The 21,447-nt window shown below is 41.3% G+C and overlaps 1 protein-coding gene across 11 annotated transcripts in view; it reads left to right on the top strand.

Moving 5' to 3' along the window:
* Positions 1-21,447, top strand: part of phldb1b (pleckstrin homology-like domain, family B, member 1b) — a 113,235-nt gene that overhangs the window by 85,195 nt on the left and 6,593 nt on the right. For 6 of the 11 annotated variants that reach the window (XM_088301453.1, XM_088301450.1, XM_088301455.1 and 3 more), the window contains 15 exons: positions 2,150-2,443; positions 3,038-3,175; positions 4,132-4,269; positions 5,406-5,534; positions 9,363-9,518; positions 10,579-10,689; positions 10,833-10,922; positions 13,821-13,982; positions 15,373-15,513; positions 17,692-17,802; positions 17,910-18,012; positions 18,595-18,639; positions 19,247-19,580; positions 20,538-20,628; positions 20,929-21,075. In XM_088301453.1, the coding sequence (XP_088157579.1) occupies positions 2,150-2,443; positions 3,038-3,175; positions 4,132-4,269; positions 5,406-5,534; positions 9,363-9,518; positions 10,579-10,689; positions 10,833-10,922; positions 13,821-13,982; positions 15,373-15,513; positions 17,692-17,802; positions 17,910-18,012; positions 18,595-18,639; positions 19,247-19,580; positions 20,538-20,628; positions 20,929-21,075 (2,190 nt within the window). The remainder of the gene's footprint in view (positions 1-2,149; positions 2,444-3,037; positions 3,176-4,131; positions 4,270-5,405; positions 5,535-9,362; positions 9,519-10,578; positions 10,690-10,832; positions 10,923-13,820; positions 13,983-15,372; positions 15,514-17,691; positions 17,803-17,909; positions 18,013-18,594; positions 18,640-19,246; positions 19,581-20,537; positions 20,629-20,928; positions 21,076-21,447) is intronic. The other 5 variants (XM_088301454.1, XM_088301461.1, XM_088301456.1 and 2 more) reach the window with 5 other exon arrangements.

Here is a 21,447-nt window from a genome sequence, read left to right as displayed (position 1 = left end):
GCATTAGCCACAGTTTTAATACACCGGTCGCCAGATTGACTAGGGATGTTTAAATGTTCCCCTCCTCTGCTCAAAGCAACCACAGTATAGTTGCATGGCAAAGAAAAGCAAGCGAGACACACGGTCTCCCCAATGTTTTTGACCGTTCTGAACCTCACAATTTAAATCTATCAATTAAACGTGCAGTTCATTTAGAATAAAGTATTTAACATAGGTGACATTTTATGAGTTTTGCAGTCAGTGGACTGTGTACCCATCCGTTATTCGTCAGTCCGTCATTTTTTTCGTAGTTTGTTCATCAGCAAATAAAATACACAGAAAATTTAATCTAAGTAGCACACTTCAACTGCTTTTGTAAATGCTCTCCTTCTTTCTCTTCTGTTTCTTCTTGGTTCATGGGCGGATTAGTGATCTTTGGTGCACACCGCCACCTACTGTGCAGGAAGTGCAAATATAGTCAATGGAAGTGACAATCAAACACATGAGTCTTGAATATAAATAATTTCGCCAAGATTTAACAGAACCCCACAACCTTTAAGGTTTACATCCAAATAAATACACAAACATAAAATATTAGCGTCAAGCCATTATTCTAGATTTGTGTTGTCATAGAAAACTGAAGTGACATGATGCTACACCTCCCTAACCAATCACAGCCGACCATCACAGTCCCTGCATAGATCCTCACTTTCACACAAGTAAGTGTCAGTGACGGACCCGTCCGTCAGTCTGACGGAATGCCCACCTCTGGTATTTAACATACAATAATTATGTGTTATGTATGATCTTTTTATATATATATGTTTTTGATACACCTGTTAATTGATGTGCCTATTAATACAATTCGCCTAATGGTAGTGATGGGAAAATGAAGCTTCAAATTTGTTTCATGAACCAGCTGCTGTATTTTTAAATCCTCTAGATGGCACTGTTGGTTTAAATAACGGGTTTTAAAAAATGGCAATTCGATGTGCTTTCAGCACATCTACAGGAGTCCAAAAATACTACAATTAGTTCATGAAGCAGATTTGAAGCTTCATTTACCACAACCTAATGGTCTATAAACACAGTAACTTGTTTTTTTTTGTTTTTATTTTTACTTTAACATAAAATCTTTTCAGATCATACAGTGTGTATGTAAGTGAGAATTATGATCACATTTTCATAGTTATTGAACGTTTAGTAAATTTTAAAATGGGGATGCGATCAGAAACCCAGTGATTTCTTACTTGAATTGCTCATCACAGACTACCATCATGATCGCTTTGTCTGCAGCCATGGGTTTTAGAACTCATAGGTCAAACTCACATGGTCTGCAGGTTCCGCTGTAGGTGGCTTGACATACTATAGTAACCGCTGCACATGATGTCAGTTGTGACTCTGAAGTAGCGCCCAGTGAAGAGGGCTGTTTGTGTTGTCATGTTGTTTGGGTTGTCATCACTATTAGAGTTGTCCACTATTAAGGAAACCAAGTAAAGCTGTCCAATGATAATAATTAGCATGCAAGACAATGCACCATCTCAAAATGAAAAAATATCATTAAAGCTGTGGCTGCCGTGGCTTTAAAGGAAGGAAAAACTCCCTATGCATCCTCCAAAGAAACATTTATGTGCTGCATGGATGGCAATATACTGTCGTATAGCAACCTTGGGAGGCAATTCTTACATCCTCAAATGAGATACAGGCAAAAATAATCCATGGGTTCACAATTTTAATGGAGAAGAGTGTTGTTTTGATGTTGTAGAGGGTCTCCTATCTTAACGTGATCGAGAAAGATGCTTTTTGGGTTAACTATTTATTGACTCATTTGCTGCCTTTGACTGATATAGAAGCCAAAAGGTTCATTCATTTTACTTGGGGTGGCAGTGAATGAGTTAACAGAGCTCTGTCATTAATCTTAATCTTTACAACCTATTAATTAAAAAATAGATAATTATCATTTAATTTATAAATCAGAGTTTTGCAAAAATATATTATTGTTGGGTTATTTTGTTCAATAAATTCCAGAGGTTAATGTTAAAACCCATAAAATCTTGATGATTCTAACATTCTATGCCCTGAGGGGTGTTTTATGACAAATTTTTATTTCAAATTTGTATAATCTATAGCTTGTATATAACCTTAATGTGATGTTATTCCTTGACCCCAGGAGAGACAGCGACTGGAGACAATCCTAAATCTCTGTGCTGAGTACAACAAAGGAGAGAGCACCAGCCCGGACACACTCAGGGGCTTTTCAGATGGCTCAGTGCAGGGCGCATCCATCGAGAGTGTCCTTGGAGGAACATCAACCTCAGCCTCTTTGCGCCTAGCACAGAGACAGAGGGAGAGCGATGAGGAGAACCTGAAGGAGGAGTGTAGTAGTACAGAGAGCACTCATCAGGAGGTGAGGACATCTCCGGCTCCATGCACAGCATCAGACCTGCTCAATGGAGTCAAACAGGTCAGATGGAATGCTTTCGTTCACATATGGCCGGCATGCCGCAGGACAACCCAGCTTGTGCAAAAATGATCCCTGGCTTTACTGAATCCGGATCCTCGTTATTTTTATAGTAGTTTCTAACCCATGCATATTCAAGAGTAATACCATTCCATCACAGACACTGTTCATTCAAAGGATATGTCACACAGTGACGTCTGATTGATCCTCAGCTTGTGTACTAACTGCCTGGATTCATCAATACTATCAAGATATTTCCTCGCAGTAGTTTCTTTAATGGACTCATGATTTACATCACAACAGCTTTTTCACAGTCCACCTTTAAACTACACGCGCACTGGCCGCATATATAAAATCCATGTTGTGTTCAACTCTATTTATTCAAAACAACATTTGTTGTGTTTAATTATTTCCCTCTATAGCGGGGTTTTAACAGGCTCATGGGGGTAGTAAACAAAAATCATGCCTGTTTATATTCATGTGAGCTGTAACATTTGTAGCTGGTTCAGAGAATTTGCACTGCAAGTTTGTTTATTCGTTGGACATTGTTGACACTTTAACCTCAGCATAATAAGACATTGTCCGCTTTCCCTGCAGCATGAGGATGTGGCCAGTTCGGATAGAATGGAGCTGAGTTACCTGGAGGAGGAGAGGGTACGTGTTCTGTCACGGCTCGATGAACTCAAAACTCGGCTGACAGAGCTTGAGCAACAATACCAAGAGTCCAAACAAGAGGTAGCGTGAAATGATGCTATTGAACTTGAAATCCAATGTGTATAAATTGGTTATTATACCAAAGGGAACTAAACGTTAAAGAAAATACGTAGCTGGTCTTACCATTGTTGTCCAAAAAGCTTTGTCAAATTTGTGAGATACTGTGAGAGAGTTTTCTCACAAAGCAAAGAATTGTGCCAAATTATCTCAAGAGGATGAATATTAGATCTCATGGCCCAACCTTGCTTGATTGCTCTTTTGATTAGAGGTGTGTCTGTCTTTTCCATTTTATTTATGTATTTATTATTTATGCACTGAATATAAAAGAATTACACACCTCTGTTCATATCCCAGGTTTTTGTGAAAAATAGATCAAGATAAATATTTCTGTCAGCGGGTGGTATTGGCCAAAATGGTACTCTCTGAGATGGATGAAAGTGGATGGATCAATGTGGTTAATTCTTATTACACAAAGGCAATATTAATTACAATATCATGTTTAGAGTTGTGGGGGCATGAGCAACATATTCTTGCAAAACCAAATTTTGCATTTAGTTCCCCTTTAAAAACATTTCCCACCATTACTGTGACCTATAAGTTGAATAGCTATTTAAAATGTGTTTTTCATCTTTTCAAGAGGTAAAGTAAGTAAAACTAAGTAAGTAGTAAAACTACTTCTTGGTCTGTATTAGAGACATCATAAAACTGCAAACCACAAAAATTATATTCAAAGCCCAAAACTATTTACTTACAAGAAATATTCAGAAATTATTCATTGTACAGAAAGTGTGTTATAAGTTATGAGATGTCATTTCAAAATTCTGTCTAGTTACTGTTCAGTTTTCTTTCCATGCTATTGTACTGTCATTCTTTTACTTGTACATATATAAGGTGTGTTTCATTTGCATGTTTGGAATTAAAAAAAAACAAAAAACAATCAAATTTTGTGACTTGATGTGACTTTTTCACACCTGTAGGCTGAGATGGAGCGTGCCTTGCTGCAGGGAGAGAGACAGGCAGAACTTGACCAGATTGAGGCCGAAACGGACATTATCAGTCAGCTGCAGCGCAAGCTTGATGAGTTGGAAATTGCCATTCAACAAGAGAAAGACAAGGTAATGTTCATTTCTTGGATAATGGATGTACTTTATTGCTTTTCTGCTTTACACTTTACCTGTGCTTTTCTCACATCACATAAACCTACAGTTCCTGTTGGTTCATCACCGTTGACGTCATTGTATAAGATGCTCCAAGCATCTTTTCGGATGAGACTTTTGACTGTAATATTTTGAAGGCTTTTAAGGAATTGTGAAATTTTGTTTGCATGACCTCGGGCATCTGATCAGTTTCTCTAATTTTAACTCTTCCGCCTCATTGACATCTTTTAACACACTCGAAAAATTTCCCTGCTGCTTAAAATTCACTTGCTGCTTGTCTTATCTGGGTTTCTTCAACTTGCATGGCAGACCGTTTAGACCTTCTGTTGCACACTTGTGCAACAACAAATGGGGTTCTAGGAGTGTGTTCTAGAAGCTTACAGAAAATATCATTTTCTTCTGCCTATGTGGGCCAGTTTTTATTATCCATCCATCCATCTTCTGTACCGCTTCTCCTCACTGGGTCGCGGAGGGTGCTGGAGCTTATCCCAGCTATCTTCGGGCAGTAGGCGGGGGACACCTTGAACTGGTTGCCAGCCAATTGCAGGGCACACAGAGACCAACAACCATCCGCGCTCACACTCATACCTAGGGGCAATTTAGAGTGTCCAATCGGCCTGCCATGCATGTTTTTGGAATGTGGGAGGAAACCGGAGTACCCGGAGGAAACCCACGCAGGCACGGGGAGAACATGCAAACTCCACACAGGATGGCCGGAGCCGGGATCGAACCCACGCCCGATGCTGTCTCTCACTGTGAGGCCACCGTGCCGCCAGTTTTTATCAGTTGAAAGAAAATTGTGGGGTTAACCAGTGTTTTTAATTAGTGTCAAGTTGCTGTTTCCTTATTTACTTCCAAGTCATTTAGGCACAAATTTTAATCCATGGAATTCACTTTCAGGATGAAAACGATCCCTCAAGAATACTTGGTTTACTGTTAACATTTTGAATTTTTTATTTGCATGGCATGAAATTTGAGCAGTGTGTCTCTCTCTCGCTCTCTCTCTATTTTTTTCCTCACTCTCTCTCCATCCCTCCACCAACCCCATCTCCAACCGTCTATACTCTGTGTGGGTGTGTGCACTGTCTTTCTAGGAGAGGGCTAATGTTGAGGCTGAGCGTCGGGCCCTGCGGAGACTCCAGGACGGCCATGCTGAGCTGAAGAACCAGCTGCATAACTGTCCAGAGTCCCTGCGCGAACAGTTACAGGAACAGTTCAAAAGGGTGGGTTATCAGTAGAGCAGAAATACTCGAGTAAAAAGTTGAGTCAACACTCCCCGGTTGGATGCAAGTCATCATTCCCAAAACTGCCAGGGGACTGATGGACTCTAACCTCGACAGATTTTGCAAGCTCAAGTCCCCCCATTCTACTGCCTTCCATATAAAGTGGATATTAGTTACTCAATTACTAATCACCACCCCCAACCCTTACATAATACAATGTGGTGTTACACAGTTTATGCTCGTGGTAGCCAAAATATATTTGAATGGGAAAATCAGTTTGGATTTAAAAGATGCAAGTGCATTGAATCGCATCATTACACTTTAAAGTATATGCCAGGATGGCCGAGTGGTCGAAGGCGCCGCGTTCAGGACCCAGTCTCCCCAGGAGGCCTGGGTTCGAATCTCGAATTTCCCCATTGTGGGACTAATAAAGGGCAAATTATTATTATTATTATTATTATATTGAGATACATATCAAATCGTATTTTATTCCAGAGCTATATCGTTGAAGGAAATGACGACAAAAAATTACCCTGTTGAACTGAGGCCATTACATCAAACTGAATTGTAATCCCACTTTATCAAACTGAATCAATTTGTTCCACTTTAAAGGAGAAGTCAACCCAAACATTTTGGTTCTGAGCAGGCTCATTAGTTCTGATTAAAGGGATCATCCAGCATGAATGGTCCAATTTTCAATAACATGATCAATTCTTGCATCCTTTTTTCAGGAAAATGATATGAGCTTGCATATTCTATTTTATCAATTTGTTTTGGAGAAATCAATACAAAATTAAGGAGTTTAAAAACACCTCCTGGTGTTGAGAATTGTGGCCACGCCCACTCTCCTCCCTCCATGACTTGATGGGCGTCACAGGAAGGACCAATCACAATGTGTCCAGTTTAAACTCGTTGTAAGTACGTTGCTAATAATGTCAAAATGATGGGACCAACTGGCCCCAAAATGTATGTGGACATCTCTACTTGGGCCCACTTCAGCCTCTGAAAAGGCCACAAATTGATTTGCCCTTCCATGGCTGACTTAAAAGAGAATTGAGGAAATGAGCAGCTCCTGTTATGTCTTGTCTGTTTTCTTTAATAAGTCACCAAGATACGCAAATACAATGCATTTCGATTAGCGTTTTGGAAGGTTAATTATTAGTCGGTCTTTATATATTAGATTTAATTCCATAAGCGTTAGCTTGACTTAGCCTATTCCATCAAAAACATCAACACCACCCATCCAAAAATGACGCTTCCACTGCGGCCACACTCAGCTGTGGAATCGACCTCCTCCTCGCTGGAGCATTTGTGCTTTGAATTTTTCAAAATCCATCCATCCATTTTCTGCCCTGCATATGCTCACAAGGATCATGTGCGGGCGTGGTGAATGTTAACAAAACTTTTCACTAACGTACGACAACCGGACTTTTTGTGAAGTTCGCTATCTCACCATTGATGGTCACGAAACGGCCATCTAAAAGTACATGTCGCTGTGTCACACAAAAAGACCACCTCGTGTGTTTATCCGAAATTGACGCCGACAGCTTCATGAATTGGCTGCACGCGGTGGCGGATGCGAACATACTCGACTGCATGAGTGGAAACAGGCATCTGCGGCACAAAGTCGCAGGCCTGGATGATAAAAGGCTAATTTTGTTGCACTAAAGTCATCTGTTTTGCGGCCAGAAGCAAATTGTTTGCCAATTTTAACACCATCGCAGCACCTACTCTTTGTTACCTGTGGGAGGTGAAGCGCAAACATTCATGGATACCGGCTGCCTCCTCACACTTAACTTTACAAACACTAAAACTTCAGCGTAGCTAAATGTCTGAAATATAAATTTGGACTTCTTAGGAGTGTTCAATACAACATCCATCCAATCATTATCTGTTCCGCTTCTCCTCACAAGGCTTCGCTTGCGTACTGGAGTCTAACCCAACTGTCTTCAGGCAGTACGCGGGGTACACCCTGAACTGGCTGCCAGCCAATCGCAGGGCACACAAAGACCAACAACCATCTGCTCTCACACTCACACCTAGGGCCAATTTAGTGTTCAATCAACCTACCAAGCATGTTTGGAGAATATGGGAGGAAACCGGAGTACTCGGAGAAAACCCAAATAAGCACGGGGAGAACATGCAAACTTGACATGCCGTCTCAATACAGCATATTAAAAAGAATGTCGAAAGAAATTCTTGCACCTTTAAAAAGAAATATGAAAATAATATGAAAGCTAAAAAGCTAATATAATATTTGGCTTTGGTGTCTTAATGCTGAACTTTGGAGCACAGCTGACAAAATGACCCACCCCACATCTATGACTTATCTTTTTGAAATGCCACGCTCTTTTGTGTAGACCTGAAAACTACCACAGAGGACCTTGCTGAATAAATGTGTGCTTAAAAAGAAGCCAGGATGACCCTACATGCTAATGGCACATCATGCCCATGAGATGGCATGATGCCCGCTTTGACTGATCTTGTATTGTAACATGCACTGAAGCATAGTGATGGAGTCTGGCAGACACTATGCATACAATGGGCAACTGTCTTCGTGAGAGGTCCTTGTAGTGGCCTTCACAAAGTGAACATTTTTTCCCCTTTGACACAACACCAACATCTTTCTGCAACTCCTTGACACGGAATCACACAAATGGTTCCTGGTAACGTCAGCTCCTGCGGAGCTATACTGGTAAAATCTGGCTCATGTGCATGTTCGTGCTGCACTGCATGTGTGGTTCTGATCTGCATTTCTTCAGCAATTTTTCATGGCTGCCTCATGTATGTTAACCGGATGCACACTAATCAATTAACGTGGACCATGCCTAAAGCAGTTCTGTGTTTTCCCTCACCATCATCCTGTTATTATAAATGACTATTGGTTCAACAGCAAAAGGACATTGGTTATTATTCTTGGCTATAACGATAACCAATATGGTGCATGTCAGTGACACTTTGTTCCAGACTTTTGACACTTTAAAGTGCTGTAATATTCTCCAGCAGGTCCACAACTGCAATTTTGAGCCTCTGTCTGCAGAATAGAAATATTTCTGCCGCTGGAGGTATTAAACGTACAGACATGGATCTAATACAGTAAAAAGAGAAATAAATAAAATATATATCCTCCATCATCAGTACCGCTTTTCCTCACAAGGGTCACGGGGGTGCTGGAGCCTATCCCTCCTGTCTTTAGGCAGGAGACGGGGTACACCCTGAACTGGTCACCAGCCAATCGCAGGGCACACATACCTAGGGGCAGTGTCCAATCAACCTGCCAAATGCAAACTCCACACAGGAAGGCCGGAGCCGGAATCCAACCCACGACTTCTGCACTGTGAAGTCATCCGTGCTGACCAGTTGTCCACCGTGCCACTAATAAATTGTATAAAACATGTTCCGTTATACTTTATATGTGTGGGTTTTCTCCAGGTACTCCAGCTTCCTCCCACCGCCCAAAGAGATGCTTCTTAAGTTAATTGAGCTGGCTAAATTACCCATAGGTGAGAAAGCGACTGTGAATGGTCAGGTCTAATTCACTTCAGGTTGACCCACATGTTGTCGCAAGTTAGGCAGGATAGGCTCCAGCCCACCAATAACCCTAATGAGGACAAGTGGTCGTGAAAATAGATGGATTGATGGCCTTTCCTCGTACTAAATATTTATGGATTTCAATAGCTATCCAATGTTATTTGAATTCTAACTCTTTAATACATGCCACCCAGATATAAAAGTCAAAGTGTTTTGTTTTGCTTTTGGGACTTGACTTGACTTTAAGCAGGCTTGGTGGTGATTTAACCCAAGATGTCATATTTGGCCATTTATTAGGATGGAGAAGCTCTGGAAGCAGGAAGCAAGAAGTTTGAGGATCTGGAGTTTCAACAACTTGAGAGGGAAAGCAGCCTGGAGGAGGAAAGGGAGACAATGAGCCAGCAGTTGCTGCAGGAGAGAGCAGAGTACCACAGCAGCGTGGCCAAGAGGAAGGTATGGAAGCGTATAACAGCTATTACTTATTTTCAGAAGGCCACTACTTTGTTGAAAAAAGTTAACATTTTGTGGAATTTGTTGCAAATACTCTCTCCTTCTGTCCTTCCCTCTAGATTAAGATATCTGGTCATGTAAAAATCATTGATGAAAATGGAACATTTTAGTTCTCTTATTAATATAATATATATATATATATATATATATATATGCACACAGACACATAAAGGTTAGTGCCTACACAAGTGAAAAATACCATAACATAAATATTATTATTAAGCATTATTTACTGTAATACTTTAAACCACTGATGGGCAACACAACTAAACTCTGAGTGGCTCCTGGTTTAATTTTCTATAGAAAAAAAAACATTTAACAATCTTCTCTAGATGTCTTATCTTGGAAATTTGGAATGATAGGCAGGACAAACATAGTACTTCAATCATATGACAATTTTGAATGAGTTTTTAGTGAGAGAAATCTGTCTTTGATATTGGTTTTGTTAGCCTGAATTACAACTCCAAATGTTGACAACTTGTCGAAGTACTTTATTTGCCACGGCCACCACCTCCTCCACAGCAAAGACCCCTCTTTCTTCTCCCCAAGTAACACTGCCCCCTAGCTGTGTAGCATGTGAAGGTTATAACACAAAAATAAGACAACAGGTTTCTTGTACCGAAGTTTTGTGCCGTCCTTGAATGTTATTTTTTCTGCTAGTAGTGGAAAAAAACATACAGTACTGTATATGTTTATTTTGTTGTTTGTTTCAAACCCTTGTTGGATTACGGCAAGGGGGATCTTTTGTCAAAATATCAAAAATGAAATATACAAACATGTTTTGTCCATATTTAAAATAGCATTTTTGTCATGGTTTTTCTTGTCTGGTTAGGAAGTATGTGGTGACCCCCTCCAACATTTAATTTGCCCTGCTTTCAACCATTCATTAATTATTTTGGTTGATGTGATTTTTGTTTTAATTCCCACCAGAGCTCCATAGAATTTCATTAGACACGCTATGCCCTCACTTGGCTTACAAATGGCATTATCTGTGCTTATTCAGGAGAAAGTGTCTGCTTTGGAGAACCAGGCCAACCAGCTGGGCCTCCAGGCATCTCAGGAATGTGAGCGTCTCGCCAAAGACAGGACCATCATGCTACAAATGCTCCAAAAGGTTCACAATTCAAATGCTGGCTAATTAGAAGGGATTCTGCAGATTTAGCAGGAATACAGATTTGTGAATAAAGTGCATACTTTATTCACTCGCCACGTCGAATGTATTTATGAAACACTTAAACAGTTGTCTTTTTGATACAGGAGAAGGAGAGGCTCTCTGCTTTGGAACAGAGGTACCAGAGTTTAACGGGAGGAAAGAGCTTTCCAAAGTCCCCTACAGCTATGAGAGAAGTAAGATTTCATACTGTCGTTATACAATGAAAATATACGCTCACGCCCAAACACAAGGCAGTTTTGCTTTTGGTGAATAATGATTTACATTTGTGTGTTTTGTTTTGTGCTTTTCATTGCTTGTTGATATTTTTTTTGGAGACTTGACACTTCACTATTGCCAAATTTATTTATATATATATATATATATAATATATATTTGTATATTTTATATACAATAAAAATATTGATTTCACTCCACAAAACCACAACACAACTTTGCATCTTCGTTAATAACAAAGTCTTGACTTTTGCATTTAACTTGTCTGTCAAAAAAAGGACTTGGCAAACAATAACACCCTCCCACCCAACTACAGTCTAAACCAAGCGTGGGAAAAATACGGCCCGGGGACCACATGCGGCCCGTTAAACGTTTTAATCCGGCCCGCTGAACTTGAATAAGATTTAATGAATAAACCTTGTTAATGTTTTATTTTCTAAATACTGTGGTTTTTCAAAGACATATATTATTTAACATTGTTTAAATTGGAATAAATGCAAGAATAAAGTGGATTTACTGTTTTGTTTATACATTACACACCAAACTCACATAGTCAGGAGTCTTTATTTCCTCATTCATCCACATTAACATCCGGTCATGGAACTCAATACCCTCGGCACTACTGTCTTCTAGGGGTAGTAACAAGAACATTACATATCGATACGCTAACGAAATGACACAAATAATGTAATCACCGAAGCAAAAAAAAAAAAAAAAAACACGGATGAAGCTTCCCTACACATGCCAATTGACACATTAGCAATGCTTCAATTTATTTAATTTATGAATCACTTTTTTTTTAATTAATGAATTAATTTATGTATTTAGTAAATACTGTACACCAACTAGACTCCGCATCGGGTCATCTGTCTGTTGCCGCTCTAGAATACTAGCGTCCCCTTGTGGTTTGAATGAGTAGCTACGGAGCCACACACAAGTCTCCAGATACGCATTTGCAAATCGCCACATGCATTTGTGAGTCATCCACGACAGGACTGTGGCAAAAGTCACATACATGTAAGAACGCAGCCAATCAAGAGGCCCAGTGTTTACTGATTGAGCAATTACGTATTTTTGTACGCTTATAACCATGTGTAATTGCATACAATTCTATGTACACATTTGCAGATTTTTGTCACATATTTGTGATTTCAATCACGCTTTTGTAGATTTTCGGTACACGTTTGTGACTGTGGTTACAGATACGGATTGTTTTTACACATTTGTGGATTGAAATACACATTTGTAAATGGTTTTCAGAATCAGAATCAGAAATCCCTTTATAGTCATTGTACTCAAGTGTGCAACGAGATTAGAGAGCTCCCCTCTCCAGTGCAATACAACAATAATTCATAAATATATAAATTAGATAAATAAGAGAATAGTTAGTGCAATGGAAAATGTTCTGTTCTGCAAGGTAAGGGTGGTCGTGTGTGTGTGTGAGAGTTTAGAATGGAGATGGCTCTTGGAAAGAAACTGTTTCTCAGTCTATTGGTCCTTGATTTGATGCACCTGTAGCGCCTGCCAGAGGGCATCAGGTCGAACAGGTGTGAGTTTGGGTGGGTATTGTCTTTGACGATATTGAGAGCCCTGCTGAGGCACCGGGCGGTGTAGATGTCCGACAGTGAGGGGAGAGGGCAGCCAATAATCCTTTGCGCTCTTTTGACCGTCCTCTGGAGCCTCACTCTGTCTGCCTCAGTGCAGCCGCTGTACCAGGTGGAGACACAGTACGTCAGCAGGCTCTCGATGGACGAGTGGTAGAAGGCCAGCAGCAGCCTGTCCAACCTGTCCAGGTCGAATTTCCTGAGGACTCTCAGGAAGTGCAGACGCTGGTGGACCTTCTTTACCACTGCTGTGGTGTTGTGTGTCCAAGAAAGGTCATTGGAGAGCTGTACTCCCAGAAACTTGAACGTGTGGACCCTCTCCACACACACGCCTTCGATGCAGAGGGGGGGGCGGCACCGTCTTGTTCCTCCTGAAGTCGATGACGATCTCCTTCGTTTTTGCAATGTTGAGTTGCAGTCTGTTGTCCTCGCACCAAGCCGTCAGTCTCTTTTGCTACAATAATGGCCCCATATTGCTCCCTCTTCTGGTCAGACTACACTGCTAGATTTGAGACAAGAGTCATTGCCTGAAAAGTGATGAATGAATTTAATTCCAACCTGTTGTGAAGTGTACAATGGGCTAACGTTCTTAAGTTGTCAATATGAGCTGTTTGTTCATGACTGAGTTTTAGAAAAACTGCCAAACTAAACAAAAACCAATGGATTTAAAATCTTACCTGAAACCAAATCATATTTTGCTAATTCCGCTAAATTTTTTGTAACCTGATAATGACCCCAATCTCATACTATAACTGATCATAATCATTACTGGCCGACTTGCCTCAGTGGTAGTGGTTGTCTCCCAAACCAGAGGTTATGGGTTCAATCCCCAACCCTTGTGACCGTGTCGAAATATCCTTGATCAAGATACTGAACCCCCAGTTGCTCCTGGTGCTTTGTTATCATTTGATGAATGAGGGGTCAGTGTTTTGAAAAGCAAAAGCCCCATAACATCTATGAGGAGATAAATGCCTGTAAAATTTTCCATCAAATCATTGGAGCTTCTTTATGTGTTTTTCCATTTTCTTCAATTGAACTAAATCCCAAACTCATTTTTTTAGATGGAGACAAGAACACTAATGCAGTTTACTGTGTTGTCATAAAATGCATTTCTTTCATGCAGTCTCTTTGTATTTCTCCGTCGTGATGTACAAGTATGTTTGATGTATTGTCCCCCTGCTAGCCCTGTCTCGCTAATTTTTCTGCTTTACTGCCTTACTCCTGGTGTGCCCATGTGTGAATGTGTTCCGGAAGGGTTATGTGACAGTGAGCCAGTTGAGTCAGATGTATGGCATGCCTAAGGTGGAGTCCTCCCCCACCTCTCCACTTCATCATCCCCTTCAGTCTGAAGCTGTAGATACATCCTTCTCCTGCTTCCCCTCTTCTCCTGGCTCCTCCTGGTCTTTCCCTCTGGAGGTGTGTGCTGTCCTTTTCCCTTTTGCTCCGCACATAACCTTTGAATGCAGAATTCCCTCTCCATCCTTTGTGTCTGGCACATTACCCAATCTGTCCCTGTTAACCTATCTGACATCAGCTTCTCATTTCCCACTGATAAAAAGTAAAGGTGCCACGTGACTTAAAAATGAGACACTTTTAGTCCATAATGGTAGTGTTCCGTATTATTCGCAGAGTTGTTATTGTCTCCTAAGGCCCATTGAGACCCTTTGCAGTGTGATTTAGAAGAGCTCTTCCCTGTGTCTTGAAACAAATCTGAAGCCAAGTATTGATGTTTTCAAAGATGGTGCAAAGTAGTTTTCGCTCATATACTGCCGCATTTACTATAGAAATTATGCATGTCACAGTCATTAGGTAGTAATTAGTCTGATGTACAAGAATTCAGTTGTAGATCAGTTTGGCTTTGCTGGTTTGAATGTGGTTATTTTTTTATGCATGTTAGGGGCGGGTCATACCAAGCAAATGGTACACACCATTTACATTTACACCCCCCCCCTCAAAAAAACAAAAACAAAAAAAAAACTAGATAACTTTTGGATTAATGTAAGATCACAATATGTTTCTTTCATTTTGTTATTATCTCACTAGTTACCAAATATGGTTCCACATCTTCAATTTTTTTTTGTTTTTGGGGAAACTTTCAAGAAAATCAGTCGTTACAACGAGTGTGTCTGCAGTGATTTGTAATTCCGCTCAAGGGGCGATGTCACTTTTTAATTCAAACTGCAGGGGAGATGCATTAAAGGAACGATTAAGTAAAACAGAACAGGCCGAACATGTTAATGCAACTGTGTAAAACTGGGCCATTGCAGTAGACACACAAAATTAGTATACAGAAATGTAAAACAGGGATATAGCAGCTGGAGGGTATAAATCAGGGGTGGGCAAAGTAAGGCCCGGGGGCCACATGCGGCCCATTAAACGTTTTAATCCGGCCCGCCGAACTTGAAAAAAATGAAATGAATCAACATTGGGTTTTTTTCTAAATTCTGTGGTGTGTCAAAGACAGATATTTTGTTGTAATGCTTTTGTTCATTTTCATTTAAAATTAAATGTATTTTTTTTTCTGATGAGGTGAGGTTCCCAAAACACTCCATCCATCTGCTCCTGGTCCGGCCCCTCTGATAAATGTTCGAACCCATTGTGGCCCACCAATCCAAAAGTTCGCCCACCCCTGGTATAAAGCATACTGCAGTTCATAGGAAGAATGTGCTCTAGATACTTAAATGTTTAATCTTTTCTCCTGTTTAAATGCTTTCTAATCTGTGCATTGTTTTCTCTTCATTTTGCCTGTCTTTTGCATGCCGAACCTCCCTGTCTCTGGTGCTGCTGCTGCTCGTGGGCTCTGCAGTACCAGTCTGAGGGCATCAGGCCTCCACTGCCCAAACTAGATTTAGAACAATGGTACCAGGAGCTGTTGGCGGGTTCCAGCCAGCTCTGGTCTCCCCCTCTGCCAGCCAAGTCGCTGGCAGGCCGCAGGCCCGCACTGCAGGTAGAGGGTCTTCTTTCTCTTTTCCTTTTATCCTGTCTTTTCAGCACAGTATGATGCCAATGCATGGTTGACCTTGCAGCTTTTCTATTGCAATTTTATGTAAACGACATCAGGTCCTATTTTCGTTAAACCGCATAAATGGCTTGGTGGGCTCAACTTTGCATTAGAGGCGGGTTAGACTGGTGTTGATAATTTTATGGACGAGAGTAGCCCGATGGATCTGTGGGTGTTTGGTCTGCGACGCAGTGGGAGAGTTTAGAGCCGACGTTAGTTGCCAGCTATTAAAATGTGGCTCCTCCCCATGTATCCATCCATTATTTGAGTCGCTTATCCTCAGAAGGTTCGCACATTTACTGGCCTCTCCCAGCTGTCTTCGGGCTGTCGGTGGGCTACCCTGATTTGATTGCCAGCCAATCGCAGGGCACACAAAGACAAACAACCATCCACACTCACAATCGTACTTATGTACAATTTAGAGCGTCCAACCAACCTACCATGCATGTCTTTGGAATGCGGGACCGAACCGGAGTAACAAGAGAAAACCCACGCAGGCACAAGGAGAACATTCCACACAGGAAGGGCGGTGCCCGTAATCGAACCCTGCACCACTGAACTGTGAGGTGGATGTGCTAATCAGTCGGCCATTGTGCCGCCGTTGCTCCTCTCATTCCTTTTCATTCTGGAATAACAATGTGTGGAAGAGGATGATGTGTAATCGCCATGTGCCATGTTTGAGTGGCACATTGTCAGGACTCTCGCAATGATATGGCAACAGACAAAGTAATAAGCTGAGAAAAGCTGGCAATTTAAAAATGTCCACAGAGTTTCAATATCTGTCCTGATCAAATTCGCCAAAATCATATTTGACCAATAGTGGAGGTGTGCATTTCTGCAATAAAAGACAACGCGATAAGTACAGCATCTCAAAATATGCGGTGCAATACGATTCAAGGACGGTTCGATTCAAAATTTGAACGATTGGATTTGGTTCGATTCAGTGGGATTCCGATTGAAATTGATATGTTAAGGCTCAGTTTGAGACGGTATGATGCTCTCTTGTTACGTACGAAGAGCATGTCCGGAACTGCGAATATTTGCGACCCACTACAGATGTAGTGTCGGGTGCTAAATAATGCTACATTCCACCCACTCATGCTGCGTCTTTTAAGTATAAAGCAAGCAAAATCATAAAATTCCCTCTCATGTGCTGTGTATAAAGCTTTTGCCATCACATTTCTTATGCCAGTTGAAGCAGAATGTCAGGTTCCATCAAAGCTTTCTTATTTTTAGTGTTACCATAGTGCACTTCAGCATCAAAGTTCCATTTGTTAAATCACAAACTAATGTCAGCAGGCGTCTTTGATCGTAAAACGCACTACTGATTGAAAGTGCCGCCATTGTTTTATTTAACATCTTACAGCAATTTTCCTGCAGGTGCAAACATCTCATCCCTGGTGGAGCGACCATCACACTGGATTCAAAATTCATGACAATTGTTGCGAGTATTTCCCAGCGATCGCTGGGAAATACAGGCTGGACTCCAAAATCGCAGACACAGACAGATTGGGTGTTAACAACGGTATTTACTAATTATAGTTGGATATCAATATACAATCAGAAACTATAGCGCGCCGACAACTATCGAACGAAAGAAGCTGGTGGCCGATCGCACACCAGGGGAGCACAAAACTGACGGCGGAACAAAAAACGCTTGCAAAAGGCAAGGAACAACAAAACATAAATTGCTTACCAACAAAAGGGCAAGGAGTAATCAATTAGAAAAAACGAGAACAGAAACGAGCAAAGCCTTAGCTGGTCATCAAAAACGGGAGAACACAAAAAAGTCTACTGCGAAGTGCAGGGCGAGAGATCAATACAAATACGAAGCTTGGGATCATGAACGTGAGCAAGACGGAAGAATAATCCGACGCTGAGTAGTCAGCGTCGTTGGTTTATGTAGAGCAGCAATCATTGCATTAAGCAGCGTCAGGTGCGCAGCCGGTGAGCGCGCCTCTCAGCCATGACGACATGAGTCCGGAACGAGTGCTGGGGGAAACGCCCACTCAGTTGGGGAAAACAAAACATAAACAAAGGCATGACAGAACGGATCATGACAACAATAAATTCAACTTGCTGTGAATAACAGCTCCTCATGTTAGTTTTGTGCTATATCTTCAGGTGTTCCGCTCCAAGCTTGACTGTGATCCAGGACAGTCTCCTCATCTAGCAAGGTCGGGATGTACTCCGCAGCAGGGAGCAGCAACATTGGGCCGTAACACGAGCTCCAAGGTAGACTCCTTCTTCTTCATTGTGGAGGGATGTCTTCAGAAGTGACTGCCTTACTCTCCCACTTGCCAGAGAATCTTCTGACTGTATCTACTGCTTCGTCATTTTAGAGCCCTCTTCTAACCCCAAAAAGCTCGAGCAGCCTCCCCAGGAACTTGGCTGCCACCCTACAGTGCATCGAGACCAAGAGACAGCTCGCTCTGCAGCAGAAAGGTGAAGAAGGACTGTATAGATGTTTTAATTCAGATGCATTCATCATTATAATGAGTATTATTCTTTTTTTTAATTATTACCGTATTACATGTTTTAAGAGTGCAAACTTTAAACCAATTTTGGTTTTAGTAAAGAACATTGCATTCTTACAATCAACGTCAGACTGTGATGGGCATTGTTCTGGGTATCTGCGGACTTTATTTCATGGAACGCTGACTGGACGGTATGATGAAGAATGACGGATACGTCTACGGCCAGCCCCTCACTAAAATGTTTTGCCAACCTCGTCACGCCACTGAAAAATTTCAGCCTATGCTCCTTTGTGTGATAATTCCCATTGAACATGATTTTTTAATGTTAAATGGGACATCCATTTAATTTCAGATGTTAATTTGTAATTGCCTATCAAAGAATTAAAAAAGGAAAAAAATCCAATGTGATGTACCATAAGTTAGATCAGTGGTGGAAAACGTTTTTAAATTATTTTAGTTGGTTTCATTTTTTACATCACATTGTATTATGCAGTGTAGAGCAGCATGAACAGATTCTTGACATGTGTCTGTCTTTGTGTGCAAACTTCAGAACCTCAGGCCTCCTGTCAGCCACCCATAGAGGGAAGATCAGCAGGTAGCCTTCGAAACAGTGTGACCTCAAAACTACCGTGGTGTTACTTATCCGGCAATAGCGATCAATTCATGTTCACCATACCGAGACTGTTGGTGGCTGTTAATTCATGCCTCTGCCCTTCAGTCTCTTCCATGCCTGGTGTGTCCTTAACTCCCAAAGATAATTGTTCATTTTCTCTCTTGACTGTCCTGTATTTCTTTGGTGGGGAATAAGTCATGCATGCTGAGAATGTTTTGGGCTTCGTGGCCAAAGTGCCTGTTGACTTTAGATGTGTCAAACAATTAATTCACAGCATCATGTTATAAAATATGTAACCACTCTTGGTGGAAATTTGACAGTCTGTATTTAATGGTGTGTGGTGCATGACTTGTAGCAGTGGTTCTGGTCTGGTTTGGTGTTCCTGTTCCTTGTATTTTTCCGGTATTGAACTATTTCAACATGGAGAGCTTTGGGTATCCCTTTAGGTGTTGACATTCGAGAGCCACCTTTGACCTTTTGCGGGTGTCTGCTGACTTATTGGGGGTTTTCTTGCAGGATAAATTGTATATTAACTCTGCTCAAAAGCAAAAATGACAAACACCATGCGAATTGATGTCCCATTTTCCAGGTCAGCAAGTAATTGAAGAGCAGCGACGTCGTCTGGCTGAGCTGAAGCACAGAGCAGCAGCAGAAGCTCAGTGCCAGTGGGAGGCACTCCATGGCTTGCAGCCTCACCTCATCACCTCGGCACCCTCCTACTCCCCAGTCATGACCTACAGTCCCACATTGAGTCACAAGTCTGCAGGCCCCCCTCCTCTGGTCCAGCACTCCATCCTACACCACCATCCAGCGTCAGCCGGAGAGCAGCCCTACGACACACTGAGCTTGGAGAGCTCTGACAGTATGGACACCAGTGTGTCCACAGGGAACAACTCCGCCTGCTCGCCAGATAATTTGTCCAGGTACCCACAACAACTTCACCCTTTATAAAAAAAAAACACTGGTTGGTTATAGTCATACAAATCGCTGATGGCGCCAACTTAGAACCACTTTTCTATTAGACAGGGCATTGAAAGCGTTTCAAGCGCGCAAAACTGCAACTGAACGAGGTTTTCAGCAAATATTGTAACAGAGAATAGGAACAATAAATCTATGAATACTTGTAACATACAGTAAAGCCCCCTCGTGGACAGTGCCATAGAAAAACATTTCTTGAGAGGGAGGGCGGAAGATTCTGAATAATCCCATTTAGGCATTTTATGATGAATTCAGTCAGGCACACAGACAAAAGCACCCACAGGCACCATTTCCCAGACTGCTCCCCACCAGTTAAAGACTTTATCTGCACGTTTTAATTTGGGGACCATCTGTTGGAAGCAGGTTGTGTGCTGTGTTACAAAAGTGTTCACTGCAGGAAGCTCTCATTTCAAGCCACTGTTCACAGCTTTGTTGTAGCTCACAAGAGACCAAACTGTATTGGTAAAATATTTTTGCAAAACTTTAATGGCATTTGTGCACTAATTAAAAGTGCACACCGGAGATCAAGAGAGGAAACCTTCCTGTTTTTGCTCTGTCAGCATCAGGCCTTATTCTAATCACAGCCATCGATAGGAAGAAAACTATGCTTGCTCCAGTTCCTCACATTCCAAATTTTCATGTTATACATTTCAAGACAGTATGTGCTGTTTTTAAAATGTACGGATTTCCAACATCATGCTGCTGTCTAAGTGAAGAAACAATTTCTCAGATACAAACATGAACGTATAAATCAGACACTGCCGCCTTTGCTCTCATTTAAAAGAGAAAAAAAACGCCATGATGTGGACACTTTCACAGAGGTGCTCATCACTGTGTACGATGTTCAATATCTCAGAATCAATTTGAATGCAGGTGCTATGTTTTTGTTTCCACCACAAAAGTGTTGGAGGAACAGACTCACTGAAGATGGAAGAGATGGAGAAAATGCTGAAGGAGGCACAGATGGAGAAAGCCAGACTTATTGAGTTTCGGGTAAGTGTCATTACGTACAACTGTGGCGCTGCTTGTGATTGTTTGGAATCACATTTGGGTGATTGATGGCTTTTTGTAGCGACGGGATCAATAAGGGAGAACGATTCAAAACTGTATTAAAGTCATTTTTTATTGGCCTTTTCAATCAGTTGAAGATGTCACTTTGTGCCTTATAATGGCGCTATACAGTATTAAAATTCCTGCCTAGTAGGGAGATGTACATGGAGAGCAGAGTAAAAAATTACACAATTCATTAACATCTTGTCTAGGTAAAAATCTTAACTGAAAGAGTTCTTTCAGGAACAGGAGAGCTTCGCTCGCCATCAGATGTTGGAGGAAGAGCGGAAAAAGAGGGAAGAAGCAGAGAAAAGACTGCAGGATGAAACTCTCCACCGACAGCAGCTGGTGGAGAAGGAAGTGAAGTTGAGGGCCAAGAACTTCTCTCAGGTCAGTAAAAGGAGACAAAATTGGAAATGTGTGGCGTGAAATGGCCTCGCCTCCAAACTGATAGCTGACTTTTATTGATGCGGCCATCTGAAGGTGCCTGCAATGAAGTCTCTGCTGCTTGAGATTTGGTCATTTAAAAAAAAAAAGAAACAAACAAACATGATGCTTTCCACATTAGTTCATGTTTGTAAGGTTTATAAGATAAGATCATCTCTAATTGCAACCTGGAGTGGTAACATCATTATATAGTACAGTCACCACAGCTGGAACAAAGCACTTTCCAGATGTGCAAAGATTATTTGTTTCTGATACTATGAAATAGTCAAAAGCATTTATCTCAAAGTTGTAGATACCTATTCCTCTTAATGATTC

Source organism: Idiotropiscis lumnitzeri, chromosome 7 (assembly GCF_059441095.1).
Source record: "Idiotropiscis lumnitzeri isolate Australia: NSW breed Sydney's pygmy pipehorse chromosome 7, RoL_Ilum_1.0, whole genome shotgun sequence".
Lineage (NCBI taxonomy): Eukaryota > Metazoa > Chordata > Actinopteri > Syngnathiformes > Syngnathidae > Idiotropiscis > Idiotropiscis lumnitzeri.
This window is presented reverse-complemented; position numbering and strand designations above follow the sequence as displayed.